At 44.4% G+C, this 17928-nt stretch overlaps 1 protein-coding gene across 1 annotated transcript in view; it reads right to left on the bottom strand.

The window, feature by feature from the left end:
• The window catches only part of CRBN (cereblon), a 26478-nt gene extending 24282 nt beyond the window's left edge, over nt 1-2196 (bottom strand). Inside the window, exon 1 of the mRNA XM_046676310.1 lies at nt 2080-2196. Coding sequence (XP_046532266.1) covers nt 2080-2146 — 67 coding nt within the window. The 5' untranslated portion in view covers nt 2147-2196. The remainder of the gene's footprint in view (nt 1-2079) is intronic.
• Nucleotides 2197-17928: the final 15732 nt, after the last annotated feature.

The raw sequence follows: 17928 nt of genomic DNA, 5'->3' as shown, positions 1-17928 counted from the left end.
GCGAACTTAACCACTCGGCCATGGGGCCAGCCCTCTTTTTTTTTTTTTTAAGGAAGATTAGCCCTGAGGTAACTGCTGCCAATCCTCCTCTTTTCACTGAGGAAGACTGGCCCTGAGCTAACATCCGTGCCCATCTTCCTCTACTTTATATGTGGGATGCCTACCACAGCATGGCTTGCCAAGCTGTGCCATCTCTGCACCCGGGATTCGAACCAGTGAACCCCATGCCACGAAAGCAGAACATGTGCACTTAACTGCTGCGCCACCGGGCTGGCCCCCAAGATAGATTCTTTGCAGTTTAAATATCAAGCTCTTTCCTTAGCACTTAAAGAGGATTACTCTTCAAAACAACTCATATGATGTGGATTTATAAACAATCCAATGTTTCTTTACAAATAAAACTCACATGATTTAGAAAAGCATTATTATTATATCAATAACCTCTCTGGGCCCTCTCACTCCTGATTTTTTCCAACATAGCAAACACTGACTATTCAGAACCATGAGGATGAAGTCTGATGAGTCACCTCATGCAGGAGCACTATGTGAATGCCAACCAGAACATCAGTATCCTCCCGGAAACAGTGAATTTAGCACATACAGAGTTGGGCTGATGTCTCTGAAATAAACAGCTCGGCTCCTCAGTCGAAGGTTGACATACTTACCTTTATGTCAATTCAGCTAGGCTGGTCAGGAACAACCACTGACTCTCTGACTCGGGTTTATTTTTATACAAAAAGTCCCTTCTATCTGATGGGCATGAATTCAGTCTCTTTCTCCTCCAATCCATGCAACTCCCAGTGGACAAATTAATCCTCCAAGCATAGCTTTCTTTAGGCAACTGCTTGAAACCCACAATTATTTCTTGGCAGTCCAGAGGAAAAAACCCAACTCCACTGGCAAGAGATGCAAGCTCTCCAACAACTTAGACCCGATCTATCCCCAACCTACCTCTAGGCCGTTATCTTCCACAACCCTGTCCTAAGTATGTGCTTTTGGATGCCTCCAGATCCACCTCACAATGCTTTTCTCCAATCCCTCTAAAGGACGCTAATAGCATTCGATCATCTGGCCCTAAATCAAGTACCTTCTGCTAGTTATATTTTCAGGAGCCTCATACAAATTACAAACCTCCTCAAGTACCAGACTGTGTATCATACCTCGTTTCATCTCCACAGCACCTAACACACTTCCTGGCATACAGAGAAGGGACTCAACTAATAGTCTCAGTTTGGCTGATACACCTCTTGGAAAGCATCTCGTCAATAGCACTCCAGGACGAGTATGTACAATAATTCCAGGCGTTTTTTTCTGCCCAGTATTCCAACATAAGGCCAAGGTCTAAATTTTCACAAAACATAAAGGAAAGAGAAAACCGAGTTTAACATCACACTCCTAAGTCCAAGTAACCATACTGTACCACGTGCTTGAACTACTTGCCTGAGAAAAACAGACCAAATACTGTCTTCGCAATGAAGTGGTTAAGAGACACCAGTTATGCCAAAAAGACGCACTCTGGTTGGAGTTCCGGCTCTGCACCTACGTGACCTTGGACAAGTCACTGATTTACTCTGCCAACCCATTTCTCACCTAACTAAATCGGGATCAGAAGAGTGAGGTGGGGAGAATGAAACGGAGAAATGCACGCAAAGCGCTTACTGCAGGGCCCGTGACGTGGTAAGTGCTCAGTACATGTTAGCTGTCACTCTTCTCAAAAGGAAGAAGTCCAGGAAAAGCAACGGCTGCTAACCTGGCCCGGTCCCCCCAGCCCCTAGTTTCACATCATTTCCTTGAAACCAAGTTCTAGACATACCGAGGATGGAGAGGACGGGACCTTGCCCTTGGGAGCAAACACCCTCCTCGCCCCCAAAACCCTCGCCCCTAGCCAAGGGGAGACCGAGCCGGGAAGAGATGCGCCGTGACTCGGTCGCTGGACAGGGGCCTGCCGTGCTCCCGTCTCCCAGGGCGGCCCCGCCGGCCTCAGCGCCCCCCCGCCCGCCCGCGTCCCCGGCCCCACCGCGCTACTCGCGGCTCGACCCTCGCCCCTTCCCGCTGCCGGGACCAGCCCCGGGCAGTTACCAGGCAGGAGCGGCAGATGGTTGCCCATGTTCCGCGCACCGTCCTGCGGGTCTCCCTCGTCGGCCATGTCTGTTTACCCGCAGAGGAGGCTGGGACAGGGCGGCGCCCGGACGCCGGGGGAGGGTCCGCGCCGCGCCGCCGCCGCCGCGCACGGGGGCCACAGCGCCCTCTCGCGGCGCCCGCGGGGCGGACAGCGTGCCCGCCCAGGCGGCGGGACCAATGGGCTGCGGGGACCCAATGCTGTCCTTCTCCCCCGAGACTTCATGCAGCCCCGCACGTTACTGAGTCCTCGCCTTGTTCCAGCCCCTGGCGTGACATTTTACACGGGCGGAAACTGAGGCTCAGATTTTTGTCTCCACCTCGCTCTTAACGAACGGTCGGGGAGCAAATAGAAACCCGTTTATACAGCGTTAGCTCCAATTCTTAAAAGAACAACTATATATATGAAGACTGGGAAAATGCATCAGTTATTCCGAGGGTAGCTGGATTATAGCTGATTTTCCTTTCAACAATTTTCAGTGGTTTCCATATATATTCCAAGATTAACATATATTAATCAGAGGCAAATACTTGAAATGATGGTTACACATAATAGAAAAAGGCCGCTGATTGGTAAATAACATTGTGAGACTATGCAATAGTCTACTCATTATGGCTTCAACTAAGTAAAAATAAATCCTTATATGGCAAAAAGACTAAGGTAGGCAGAAATGAACATAATTCTGTTACCGTGGTGGGGTTGCGACTGGTAAGATTTTTGTTTTGGATGATGGACAAAAGTTTTGTGTCTTTTCAAAATCATTTTTTTTCAGCAAAGGAGGAAAACTGAAAAATCTTTAAATGAAATAAAATATCTAAACACGGTGGGGAGGGGAAGGGAGAGAGGATGCAGCAGCGTTGCTCTGGAGAAAACAACAATGAATCAGATTTTAAAACTGCTCAGAAAATTTATCTCACTGAAAAGTTAAAACCTCAAAACTTCCCAGTGAGTGGGGCTGGCCCGCCGAGTGGTTAAGTTCACACGCTTGGCTGCGGCGGCCCAGGGTTTCGCCGTTTGGGATCCTGGGGGCAGACGTGGCACCACTTGTCAGGCCACGTTGAGGAGGCATCCCACATGCCACAACTAGAAGGACCCACAACTAGAAGGACCCACAACTAAGATATACAACTATGCGCTGGAGGGATTTGGGCAGATAAAGTGGGAAACCCCCCCCCCCCCCCCCACGAGATTGGCAACAGTTTTTAGCTCAGGTGCCAATCTTTAAAAACAAAAAAAAGCAAAAAAGGGGCTGGCCCGGCGGCGCAGCAGTTAAGTTCACACATCCCGCTTCTCCGCAGTCTGGGTTAAGTTCACACATCCTGCTTCTCCGTGGTCTGGGTTCGTCAGTTTGGATCCAGGTGTGGACACGACATCACTTGGCAAAAGCCATGCTGCGGTACGTATAAAGTAGAGGAAGATGGGCACGGATGTTAGCTCAGGGCCAGCCTTCCTCAGCAAAAAGAGGAGGATTGGCAGTAGTTAGCTCAGGGCTAATCTTCCTCAAAACAAAAACAAAAACAAAAATAACTTCCCAGTGAGTGAGGCTCCTGAAGGCATTCTGCCTTCTGTCCCTGAATCACTCTGTGGCCTAGGTCAAGTCATTTATGGCCTCAGGCCTCAGTTTACCCATTTGCAAAGTGAGAAGGCCAAATAGCGTCCTGGATTTGTTAATAATGTCTGAAATATTAATGATAGCATCACCTTTTACAATCAGGTTAATAACAGTTACATATGATACATTATCGTCATGGGTTAGTGGAGTTAAGATGATCACTCCAGTCAGTTGAAGGACGATTCTATGCCAGAATGGCAGAAAGAAAAATGCAGGATAGAATGATGAGGAATTGGCGTGTGTGTGTGTGTGTGTGTGTGTGTGAGAGAGAGAGAGAGAGAGAGAGAGAGAGAGAGAGAAAGAGAGAGGGTGAAAGCAAACATACCTATATCCACAGGTTTTATGCCATAGCATTATTAATCTTACTATAGCTTATAGAATTTCAATGAACTGCTTACCTGCAGCAGAAGTTTCTTTACACAGCAAGCATCTGGCCGCTAAACAGGGAAGCTCTGACCTCCCTGTGGTCCTCCCCAGAGGTAGCACCAGAATTGTGGTCTGCACCCAGGGTCAACCAAGAACGCTGTGGACAAGAAAGGACAGCTGTAAGCCTGGCGGGGTCAGCAGATGTGGATGGAAAAGCATTCACGCTTTCTTTCTTCTTTTGTGCACTGCTCCAGGGTCACTGATGCTACCATCTGCATATCTTTTACTCCCCATTCTCCTCCTTTTTCTCCCCTCCATTCACAGTCACCATCTGCTCCCTCCTTCGTTTCATGCCTCTGGTCTACCCAGTCACCCATAGCCACATCTTTCAATAGGGATAACAACAAACGGTCATTGAACAAAAACTTCTAAGCAAGCAGGTTTCTTGGATTAAGCCTTGGTTATTAAAACCGAAAAGGGAAGCGTGATCATTTATTTTTAATTCGGTAACTTTATCCTGAAACAAGGTATCATACTGAGTTCCTCACATTTCTCCTTGCTGGTGTGAAATGTGTCCATTGACAAGCTCTTTGAACCAGAGGGAAAGGAAATATACAGGTTCATAGATCATTGCCTCATTGCTCAATTAACTTTAATAGTACATAATTAAGGCTAGCATTAGATGAGAGAAAATGTGAATAAAAAAGCCCGCTGCTCTTTCAATTTCTGGCTTCTATACTGTATTAGCAGCAAGGGACACACATACTGGGAAGAGACATTTCTGGCTCCCTTCTATTTTTTGTGTGCTCTCTCTCTATTTTTTAATGTGTTGAAGAATGCTACTACCTTGCTCTGTGCAGTCAATTCTCTCTTGCCTGGATTATTGCAATAGCCTCAGGACTGCTTTCTCACCGTTGACCCCTACAGTTCATTTTCAACAAAGCAGCCAGAGTCATCCTGTTAAAGCACAAACACAATCACAGGACTCCGCTGCTCAGAATCCTTCCTTCACTCCCCATCTCGCTGTGTTCATCCTTGCAGTGGCCCACAAGGCCTTGCTAATGCACAGTGTGCCCCCACACCCCTTTCTGACTTCCCTTCGCTACTATTCTCTAGGCTCTCATTCCTCTCCTTTGACTGTGGCCTTTGTGTTCCACAACCAAATGGGGGCCACTCCCACCTCAGGGCCTTTGCACTGGCCTTTCCCTTTGCCTGGAATGCTCTTCCCCCACGTAGAGGCATGACTTGTTCTCTTATACCTTCCAGGTCTTTGATCAAATGCCCCTCCCTAGGAAGTCATTCCCAGACTACCCAACATCAGTTTACGACTCCACGCCTGGTCCCATCACCCTCTATCTTCCTTCGCTGCTTTATTTTCCTGTAAAGCATTTATGAACTTCTAAAATACTATGAGGCTTAATTTTTAACATTATCCTTCCCCCTCTAAGAATGTAAGCTTAGTGGGGAGGTCAGTGATCTCTGCCTCTTTTGTCTACTCATGTGTCCCAACGGCCTAGCACAGGCCTTGCCACTTAATAAGTGCTCAAAAAATGATTATCGAATGAATGAATTGCCCAATTATGGCAGCCACTGTTGGTTGGCCCAACATCAATTCCTCTCCTCTTCCTTGCTAAGAACCTTCATTTTGTTTGAGGCAACGGTGTGCCAGCCCCCTGGGGTCATGTTTGCACTAAGCCCATCATAGCTCATTCCCCTTCCCCATAATCCTTTGCAGCTAGTGGTGGCAGCCAGGACACAGTTCTGGCTGATGTGACATAGAGAAAGTCTGCTTGGCTGCCATGGAGAATAGAGAGAAGGGAGAACAACATCTAGAAAAGATTTTCGTCCATGGTTAAAGGAAAGATTTTATTCCTGCTCACTCCTGCAGGCATGAAGATTAAGCTCCATATTGGTTTGATGGATAGAACCAGCCAAACAGCCAAAGTCCTTTTGAAAGGAAATCATGGGTTTTAGAAAAAGCAAAGCTAGATGTACTTGTAGACATATTCTGTTATAATTTTTAATTAAGAGATTAATTCACTAATTTTGGAACTGCATAAATCTTCCTATTCTTTACCCTTGGTGCAAAAGCACCGATAACTGAAAGATTCGCCTTGTTCCAAGAGCCCTCTCCTCTTTCAGTGTGGCAGTTCTCTCTACCACTCTTAAGACAGAGGTCAAAAACTGGTGACCTCCCAGCTAGAGTTATGAGGATTTGTTTGGTCTTTGTGGTATTCTGAGTTTTTGAACTGACAACATTTGGAAATTGAAGAGTACACATTCAAATATTGATTTCTTTTTAAACATGGGAGGGAATTGTAGGTGAGATTCATGAATGGGAGCAATTGTCTTGAACTAAGTGGCAGCCACCCCTTTTAGATGGGCAGTTACTGTTGGCCAGAGACCCCAACTAGCCAGTGTGTTACCTGCCTGGATCTGGGTGGCATTGTGTTTGTAACCTCTTGTATGAATGTGTGTAGACAGAGTGACACTGTATCCTGATTGACCCAGGACAGCTCTGATATGCGTCTGGTGTATCAGAGAAATTACAACCAGAGCGCTGACCACCCCATTCCACTCTCCCAAGTGTGTGAGTTTGGACATTGAATTATATAATTACATGACCTGCAAAGGTGCTTAGAGCATTGTGCCAGAGCTTTGTGGGCTTAGACTACCATCTGTTTGAGGAGTCACATTCATGTTTAGCCTCCCTTGACAATAAAGGGTCAGGGTTAGGGACTGTCAATTCTCTGTAGCTCTGTGATTCATTCATAAAGGGGATCATTTTCATGACTTTTTTTGAACTATTCTAGTTGTGCTGTCATTAACTTTAAAAATCTTCAGGTTCCTCATGCTCTGCTTGGGCGGCCCAGGTTCATGAGTTTGGATCCCTGGCATGGACTTACTCCACTCATCAGCCATGCTATGGAGGCGACCCGTATACAAAGTACAGAAAGATTGGCATAGATATTAGCTCAGGGCCAATCTTCCTCAAGCAAAAAAAGGGGAGGATTGGCAATGGACATTAGCTCAAGGAGAATCTTCCTCTCTCTCTCTCTCTCTCTCTCTCTCACACACACACACACACACCCACCCACACAAAGCTCTTTAGAATAAGATTATAGTAATTCTCATGTTTCTAGTCTCCAGAAGCCATAAACAGTTTTCTGAACTTGTCCAAGTGGAGAAATATTTTTAATTTTTTGGCAACCTGAATATCAGGAAAAGTAATAATATATCCAGCAATGCCATCTTTTCTTTAGTCTACTTCTCAGCTTCCAGGGCTGGGTCTGGCAGCGTTTGTCATGGGATGTGTATTTCAGCATCTATTATCCTGTAAATCCTAGAGTTACAAGGCAATGAAAGATAGATCATGTCTGCTTTATGCAGACCTAGAGGGGTGAGAACACAGACCTGCTCTGTGAGCAGACATAAAACCAGATGTAGTAAGAATATTTCATAGCCCCTTCAAAATGTTGACAATTTTATTAACCACTCACTTTCATATTTCAGTAATATGATGAATAATTTAGGGCTTGAAAAATACCTTTATATACATCTTTCACTGCTACGGTAATATTTTCAGGTACAGCAGAGCCTATTCAAGTCCCAAGCATGTTGGATTATTTGCAAAAATGATTATTTGTGACGATACTTAGTGTTGCAATTTACTGAGACTTCCTGCCATCTCATCCATCTCTCACTTGACAGGTAAAGTAGGGAAGATTTTACAAGATAGTAAAATGTTGGGCAATTCATGGTTTTAAACTTGTGTACAAAACTGTTTTCATGACCTAGTAGCTTTTTCTGATGCCACGTGATGTTTCCACTATAGTTAAGGCAGCAAAGGGGTACAGAGTATTGCAGAGAGATGAACACAAAGCAAGGAGGGAGGAGTCCTAGGTTCCAGTCATTGCTTTGATCTTGAGTCACGGCTGGGCTGTTTCAATGTCTTCCCCTTGGCCTTGTATTCTTGGTCTTGTGTGTAGGGGTTTACAATGGCCAGGATGCTTGAGGTTTTGCTATAGTAACAAAATCTCAGTGGCTTAACACAATGATGTATTTTTTGTTCAAATCAAGTCTGCTATGGGTTTGATGACTCTCTGAGATGGATCCTGAGTCTAGGCTGCTTCAATGGTGTGGCACCTCCATATCAGTACATGCTTCTACAATTGCTGATTGCCATGGTCAAAGAAAAGAGCTTGGAGAACTGAGCACTGCCTCTTTTTTTTTTTTAAAGATTTTATTTTTTTCCTTTTTCTCCCCAAAGCCCCCTGGTACACAGTTGTATATTCTTCATTGTGGGTCCTTCTAGTTGTGGCATGTGGGACGCTGCCTCAGCGTGGTTTGATGAGCAGTGCCATGTCCGCGCCCAGGATTCGAACCAAAACACTGGGCCGCCTGCAGCGGAGCACGCGAACTTAGCCACTCGGCCACGGGGCCAGCCCCCCGAGCACTGCCTCTTAAATGCTTCTGCCTGCAAGTGATGCACATAACCTCCATTCATATTTCACCGGCCAAAGTGAATCCTGGTGCCAAGCCTCATGTCAGGGGGTCAGGGAAGAATAATATTCTGTATTTTGTTTGCATTAGTAATGTCTGCAACAGGGTGGAACTAACTCAGAGGTTTCCCTGTATGTGTGTGTGCATCTATGGATGGATATATATGTATACGCACATAGATTCATACACATACCTATACGCTTCAGAATACTTTGACTCAAATGAAATTTTACATGGATGCATGAATAAATAAATATAACAAGTGAAAGTGCAACTGGTAAGGTTAATGATTTTAGCTCTCATCACCCTTCTACACTTGAGGGGGGTCCACAGTTCGACAAGTCCTAGACAGTTCTGAAATGAGGTGATGCTACCCAATGTCCAGGAACTGACTAACTTCATAAGCCACTGGCTTAAAAATAAGAGACCAGCACAATGACCAAATTCAGATGTAACCAACATATTGTATTTCATCACGTCTATACTATATGAGAAGGTCCAGCAACTCATGAGGGAAATAAGAAGAGAAAGGTAAAATCGATCAAATTAGGGTGTGAATAAGTATAATTCCAAAATTATGAAGAGGATTTGGGTCCCCAAATTTCAGTAAGTAGATCCTTGGATCCAACTGACATTAGTTTACCATTTGTATTATGAAGAAGCAGAAAAATTTAGAACCTAGGTGTTACTTGGGAAAGACATATCATATGAAGTTATTAATGGATGCATGATTAATGTGGCTTTCAATTATGAAAAATAGAAAGGTGGAGAAAAGACAGTCTAATAATGTGTTTCAGTAGAGGTGCCAACTGGAAAGCCAATATATAGAAAAAGGCTAAGACGCTTTGCAAGCCAGGGCCAGAACTGAGAACAGAACCAGATGTGCTAAGAGACAAAATCAAGTGAAGACTCTAGACTCTGAATTATTTGGCTGTTCCTCAACTTAGGTTAATAAACATATTCACTGCACGTCTACTATGTGCCAGGTGTTGTTATAGGAACCGGGGAAACTGACAGGGAAAGAAAACCAATGGAAGTGCCTGTCCTCATGGAGCTTAGATTCAACTTGGAGAATGAAGATAAAATGAGCTAGTCGTGAAAAAACATGACTAAAATGCAATCTCTGCCCTTGGCTGGGTTATACTTTGAAGGTGGAAGTGGGGGAGGCAGGCTTATAAACAACATGACAGGGTTACAGTGCAGGAGGCCACATTATATATTTTTTTTTCTCAAGAGAAACTATGATATGTGAACAGTGATGGTTGCTGGAGAAGGAGGAGACACATTTCTATAAGGGATGCAGGGACCTGCTAAGAAGAGAAGCACTAAGTAGAAGGTTGGCCTCAGCCACACTCTTTCAAACTGCTGGATTCAGCACTGACACAGGGCTAGTTGGTGTGGCAGTGGCAGCCACAGCACATGGAAGCTTCTCTTTCAATTGTCCTGGTTTCAACAGTGACATCAGAGCTCTGCATTCAGCTGCAGCACCAACCACAATTTGATCAACGAGCAGTTGGTGGGCCTTTTACTGCAAGCATCTCACATATGCAAGCACTGAAGGGATTTATCACTCACTTATCTTCCTTCAGAAAAGTTACTTCTAGTCTTATACTAGCCATCCAAGAGCTTAATCAAAATTAAGCACCCAAGAATAGGGACTCACCTTTAGTCTTTACATCTAGAAATCTACCCTGTGGAAATAACTCAAAGAGCACACTAAAATTTATGCACAAAGATGTTCATGTCAGCATTATTTAATACAAGCAAGGTAGAAACAAGTAAAATGTCCAATATTTTGTAAGTTATCTGATATCTTCCTAATGAATTATTTCTCTGCTTAAATGAGCCAAGGTCAGTTTCTGTTTGTTACTGAAATCCTGACTGATATATATGGAAAAAAATTCACAGACAAAATAATATACAACCAAAATAATGAAATATTCTGAAATAGTGGTTGCCTCTGGACACTGAGATCTTTTTCTCCCACTGGCTTCTAAAACCTATTTTTCCAAGATGTCATAATTATAAGTAATTTATGAGCAAACATAATTGTAATTAAGTACTTTCACAATTAAAAAAACAATAAAAGGAGGTGTATTTTTTTTTTCCAAAGGGGTCACAATAGTAGTTGAGATAAAATATACGTTAATGATAGCATAAGCCACAACTGGCAAATGCTATAGAGAAGAACTTCCTGCCATGGAAGTATAGTATATAAAGAATTACTTCCCTGGATGGAGTCTTATACTGAGCTTGAGATTCACTGCTATCCAAACGGGAACAAAGAAAATCCCTCTGAGTGGACCAGAGCTTGGGCCCAGGACCATCCTCTCAAGATTGCCATGGTTTTATTATAAATTTCCTGTATGCTCGGGATTCCTGGCAGCCTGACAGAACACTTCCTCTAAATTAGAAGACTTAGCTCTGGTTCTGTCACTCACGAATGAGCAAACATTTGTTAAACACTTACTCTGATCCAAAATCGATACATGTGCTTTGCATGTATCCTTTCACTGAATGTACAGCAATCTTGAGAGGTAGGAGTTTTCATCTGTTTTTTTACGATCATAAATCACTTTTCCCAATGAAATGGGAGGTTTGGGCTGACAAACTTTCTAGGTCCTAACGAGCTTTCATTTACTATGACTCTGTGAATTCAAGTCTCCTGAGATCTTAGCTCCCCGTGTGTTCCTTAAACTTTGTCCTATCCACTTGATCCAGTCTCCCTGCTGCCTGGATCTACCTCCAGGTTCCTCCTCTTACGATAGATTTGCAGCCTTCTTCTTGCTTCTTGTAGTTCTGCGTGACACCCTTCAGCTTCCCCCAAGACAGAGGACGAAGAGAACCAAGTAGAGGGGGCTTGGAGACAGGGAACCGTGTTGGTTTCACAATGGCGTAGTGTTACTCAGGGTATGGCTTTGAGTCCACGGTAGGCGACAGCAGTCTTCCTGGATAGACTGTAAATGTACGTCTTTTCTTTGGAGATAGTAGATACAGCTCATAGATCTTCATTTTAATGCACAACCAAGGACTATTTATTAATAAAGTTTAAAAATATGTGTAACTAAAACTTGGTTTTCATAAACTAAAATTAGGGCATTATTAGAGTTTGCTAAAGACTTTAATTTTCAAGTTTTTTAATGTCAAGAGGTCTGACAGCCACCCAGAGCACTGGCAATATTGCAAAGCTTCTACTGAGAATGTGCAAGCAAGAAGCGTGGGGATTCCCACGACTTCCTGGCAGGGGGCTGTATCAAATGCACAGCATCAGTTCTGTTTACAGTTGGTCTTGGTTTTGGATTGCTTCTCTTATTGATGCATTAATTAATATAGTTGAGAAATTATGTTGGGATTTGCTTTTGTTGGTCATTACGTTGGTTGACTGAGGCATTTTCAGAGATTTTATTGCTTAGCCATCACAGAGTTCTTTTGCTCTGGGAAACAGGAATGCATAGGATGGGTAGAGGTAGGGCTTTTGCTCTGCTGGAATGAGTCAGGTTCTAAAAAGTCAGAGAGCCACTGATTTATAGCCCAGCCTGGTGTTCTTTATGCTTTATCACGTGGCCATTTTCCTGTCGGCAGGAGCCTGTCAGTGCTGGCTGAAGACGCCTGGGCAGCCACCATATTCCAATCAAGCAAACGGACTGTGCTGTTTGAAATTTATATCAGGCCTACCCCTGGAAAAGCAGCGTATCCTGGGATTAGCCAGGCCCCCACCACAAGCTCTCTCCGTGCCAGGTTTGGGCTTGAAAGAACAGAGTGGTGAAGCTCTTATTATTCTGAAACACTCAAGCATAAATCTTGCTGATGATAGAGTTTGGCCCAATGCCTCGGGCAGTGATATAATCCATGAATACAAAGAGCCATAATCCTTTTCCTGCAAAAGTATTTCCTACCTCGCTCAGCTCAAGTATTCCCTTTATCCAGAAATCTTTCCTGATCTCTCCAGGCAACTATGGCATTTGTCACTTTATTTTGAAATTTTATTCTTATATATTCCATCGCCCAGCTCTGTGGAATGTCTGCTGAGGGCAGGAACCATGCCTCACTCACCTTTGTATACTCAGTGAATAACCCCGAGCATGCGTGTGGGGGGGTGTTGATAGACAATCGTTGGACTGAATTCAACACAGAAAAGACTGACAGTAAAGTCTAGTTTATCCAGCCATGGTATATGCTATTAGAGTATGGCTTCCAGAAAGAAGCCGACCATTTTTAAAAGCAGTGTAGACTCCAGACCTCAAGCTAGGACAGAAGAAAGGGGGAGACCTTGAAGATAATGATTGCCATAACCTACCTTAGCTGAATGCTTTTCCATCTGCCAGGCCCTTGGAGAGACACTTTCCATCCATTGTTTCAGTTAATCCTCCCAACAACCCCAAAGGTGGACATTTGTAAATCCACAGAAATGGAACCAGAGAATTGAAGTTCCGTGACTAAGCCTACACAGCATGGAAGCAGCAGAGCTGGGAATTCAAACCCAGACCAGTCTGTCTCCGGAAAGAACTTAATCACGACAGTTGAAAATAATGAGAGGCATTATTTGACTATAGGTGGGACAGGCAGAGTGGGAGGAGGTGAAGAGCAGAAGGGAGGAGGGTATGGTGTAAGCCTTGGCAAATGTAAGGCATTTATTGCCTAGAAATAAGCAGGAAAGAAGGAGTGAAGAGGCGGGCATTGGGGTGTGTGCTAGGCAGAATGATGGTCCTCCAAAGATGTCTGCATCCTAATCCCAGGGACTGGTGAAGATGTTGCTTTATGTGGCAAAAGGGACTTTGCAGATGTGTTAAATTAAGGATCTCGAGATGGAAAATTATCCTGCAATATCTGGGTGCCTCAGTGTAAAAACTAGGGTCCTCACAAGAAGGATGTGGGAGGGCCAGAGTCAGAGAAGAACATGTGATAAAAGAGGCAGAGATCCGGTGACGTGGGACCTTTAAGCCAACGAACACAGCAGCCTTCTAGAAGCTGGAAAAGGCAAGGAAATGGAGCCTCCAGAAGGAGCACAGCTCTTCAACAGCTTGGTTTCAGCCCACTGAGACTGATTTTGGACTTCTGACCTCCAGAACTGTAAGATAATAAGTTCATGTCCTTTTGAGCCACCCGTTTGTGGTAATTTGTTACAGTGGCAAAAGGAAACTAATGCAGGGCAGAATGCTGACAATACAGAGGTGCTGAAGTGGAGAAGAGGTTTCTTCTTTTTTTTTTTTTGATGAAGATTAGCCCTGAGCTAACATCTGCTGTCAATCCTCTTTTTGCTAAGGAAGACTGGCCCTGAGCTAGCATCCATGCCTATCTTCCTCCACTTTATATGTGGGACGCCTGCCACAGCATGACTTGACAAGTAGTGCTTAGGCCTGCACCCAGGATCCAGGCTGGCGAACCCAGGGCTCCGCTGCACCCAGAGAAGAGGTTTCTGAGGTCAGGTTGGTTATGGGATGGGGATGGAGCAGTGTGAGCGGCTGGGACAGGGTTTTTCAAGATGGGCCCACTCTGGGGTGTTTCTCAAAATGCAGATCACTGGGCCCCACCTTAGAACTTTCCAATCTGACTGCTCAGGCAGTGTGACCCTCATGACCTCGCATGTGCTGCTGTGACAGAAGGGTGACAATCAAGTTATAGCCTATCCAGATAGATAAATAAATGAAAGCATCTGACATGAGAATATTGACTTGCACTGGCCTTTGCGGAGAGGAAAATTCAGACCAGATCTAGGATAAAGACGCTGCTCACTGCCCCCTACCACCTGTGATCACGAAGTTAATTACCCCTCATGAGATCTTTGTTGAGTGGTGACTATGTTACAGAGCAGTGTTAGGTGTTGCAGACACACTACGGTGAACAAAACAGCCATGTCTATCCTCCCCCAGAACCTACAATCTAGTGAGAATAACAGAACAGACATGATTAAATAGACATGCGAGCATATGTCGTAAATGATGAATGCCCTAAAGAGAAAGTCCAGGGAGCTATAAGCCTCGAACTGGAGGAGCTGATCTGTCTGGGGACGGAAGTCAAAGAAATTGCCCTCAGGAAATGATATCTGAAGCATTACTAGGAGTCAACTATGGGAAGGGGGTGTATGTGGGGGAGGGGAGAGGGTAGCGGGAACAGTATGCAAGAAGCCCGAGGCAGGAGGGACCCAGTGGGCTGGAGGTCAGTGAGTGAAGGTGAAAGCGGCTGGGGGGGAGGCTGCAGGGAACCCAGAATTTTCACCTTCCCCAAAGCAATGAGTCCTGTGGTCAGGTTTGCATTTGGGGGCAGGGTGGAGGATGGGCTGAATTGCGGAGGGGCGGATTTGGAGACCCCAATTAGAGGGCAGGGGCGGGACCTGCGCAGTGCTTGAGACAGAGGCGCCCGATATTTGTTAGCTCCCGCCCTCTAATTCCACCAGCCTGCCACGCTGGTTTGTCTTCTACCAGAGGTCAGGTTTGCAGCCTACCCTACACTTCAGCCTGAGAATAAGTGAATAAACGAGTTCTCATATTTCCTGCAAATCTCGACAGATCAGCATGTCAGGCAGCGTCTGCGGCGGAGGACAGTGAGAGGACCGTGCCTGTAGGCGGTTCAACTGCATGGAAACAATCAATCAGGTGATGAATAAACCAGAGAGGTTTCCTATTGTTACAGCTTGGAGCAGCCTGGGCATAAGTTTTGATTCTAGAGAAGACCCAGAAGGACTGTTCTCACCCAAAGACAGTTATCGTCTGTGAGAACAAAGTACAGAAATCAAAGCAATGGTCGGTAAATGTAATTTTAAACAACCCATCAAGAGAACCTGTGGTTTTTCACCACAGTGACAAGGATTGCTGAAAGACCAACGGAAAGAAAGATAAAGACTGTGCAGAAGGTAAAGCAGGAAAGATATTGATGCCATCTGCCATATTTTTATGAGCTAATATGACCAGAAAATATTGATTACTGTAAAAGTTCCCTTAAATCAGGAGATCTGCTCTTAATTTTCATGTCTCATTTACCATAATCCTTTATAGCTTTTTCACAGTAAATCCTCTTTTTGCATTGGAGTATGAAGATAAAAATGAAATAGATCGATCTGAATTATCTACTCTATCTGGCACCTCCTGGCTGTATGACCTTGAGCAGGTTACTTAAACTCTCTTGCTTTTATTTCCTCATCGTTCAAGTGGGAGTAGTGAGAGTTCTCATCTTAAAGGGCTGTTGTGAGTTGAGATGTGACAGTGTGGTGAAGGCTTAGAACAAGCTGGCACCTGGTAAGCACCTTCTCAAAGGTTAGCTATTACTAACTGCTGAACGTCACTCAAGCCTAGATCCGAGCCTATTGTCAGTTGTGTGTCTTGCCCCGCACGTTGGTTTGCCTTTTTGTTCTCTTGCTGGGTAGTAAGCGATAGTCTCTCAGCTCCAAACCCACCCTTCTCTATGTGGCTTTGTGGATAATGGGACCTGGACACTGCAAACCACAGCACTGCTTTGACAGCTGCCAACAGGGGGTGGTAGAGGGAAAGGGCAAGGTTGGAGGAGGAGGGGACTTGCACCTTCCTAGCTGCTCCTTTGGGGTGCCTCATGCTTGCTGACACTTTATGGCAACAGCAGCAGCTTGTTCCCACAGCAGCAATCAAATCCAGTCTGTAGTTTTTCCAGCATTTGCACAAGTAACCTTATTGCGCCTCTCTCGGAGACCCCAGCACCTGCTGACGAGCGCGCCTCCTCAGAGAACCAAATTTCAGCTCAGCAGGCTGAGCTGCGGCCCCTTCTCCAGGCTTCCCGAGTTTAATAATGTCAAACTTTCCCTTTGTTCCTCCAGTCCTGAGGGGAAACTGTTTCCTGCAATTGCCACTTCCAAGAGGCCTTGGTGTTGTCTTTTTGCCTATTCGGTTACCTAGTTAACAGTTTTGTATCTAGTTAATAATTCTTTGTATTAAATCCTGTCTTTCCAGTTAACTGGGGTAGTTTATGTACCCTGACTGGACCCTGATGGAAACACTCTTGTAGTGTCTTTTGATAAACAGAAGTTCTTACCTTGACTATAATCCAACTTATCAAAGAATTTGCACAAATAAAAAAAATAGACATTCTAAAAGAAAAGTGAGCAATAGATTTGAACATGTACTTCACAAAAGAGGATATCCAAATGCCCAACAAACATGAGAATGTGTTCAACTTCCTTAGTAATTTAGGGAAATGCAAATTAAAACTCTAATGAGATACCTACTAGATTGATTAGTATTAAATATACTGAAAATACTGAAAGTTGATGAGGATGTGGAACAATGAGAACTCTCCAACACTGCTGGTATATGTATAAATTGGTTACAGCCATTTGGAAAGCTGTTTGGAAGTATTTATATAATGTTCACCACAATGGGAACCAAATGGCCCAGCAATTACACTCCTAGGTCTGTCCCCAGTAGAAATGCGTGTACAAGAATGTTCATAGAAGCTTTTTCTGTAATAATTCTAATCTGGAAGCAATAGGAATATCCTCCAACAATAGAATGCATAAAGAAATGGAAGTATACTCATAGAGAATGATATTATACAGTAACAAAAATGGATAAACTATAGCTACTCAGAACATGGATAACTCTGACAAAAATATTATTGAGCAAAAGCAGCCAGATATAAAACAATAAATATAATGTGATTCCATCTGCATAAAGTTCAAAAACTGATGAAACCAACCTGGTGTCGGAAGTCAGGATAGTTGTCAGCCTTGGAGCTGATGTAAGGGGTGCTAAGTGGGAGGAGGACAAGGGAGGTTTCTGTGTCAGCAATGTTCTATCTCCTGACCTGGGTGATGGTTTCATGGGTTTGATTCCTCTGTTCATTGTGTGTTAATTCCCTGAGCTGTGCATTTTGATTTATGTATGTGTGCTATACTTCAAGAAAAAGGTTCAAAATATTTAAAGCTTAGGGGCTGGCCGGTGGCACAGTGGTTAAGTTCACACGTTCCGCTTCGCGGCAGACCGAGGTTCGCTGGGTGGACATGGCATCGCTGGGCAAAAGCCATGCAGTGGTAGGTGTCCCACGTATAAAGTAGAGGAAGATGGGCGTGGATAGCTTAGGGCCAGTCTTCCTCAGCAAATAGAGGAGGATTGGTAGTAGTTAGCTCAGGGCTAATCTTACTCAAAAAAATAAAAAAACCCACAAAACATTTAAAGCCTGAAGTTTCCCATCTTCAACGGGTATTTATTTTTAAAAACTGCCAGCTTCTCCCTTGCTATACTCCAACTTTCTTCAGAGCATTGTCTCTCTCTTTGGTTTCTTGGAATCCCCTGTAAATATTAAACACAAAACAAAGTTGCTTTAACAATTGGCTGTGGTGCCAGCCATTGTCTACCAGGAGAAC

Source organism: Equus quagga, chromosome 1, assembly GCF_021613505.1.
Source record: "Equus quagga isolate Etosha38 chromosome 1, UCLA_HA_Equagga_1.0, whole genome shotgun sequence".
Taxonomy (NCBI): domain Eukaryota; kingdom Metazoa; phylum Chordata; class Mammalia; order Perissodactyla; family Equidae; genus Equus; species Equus quagga.
The sequence above is the reverse complement of the archived record's forward strand: the minus strand, read 5'-3'. Positions and strand labels throughout refer to the sequence as shown.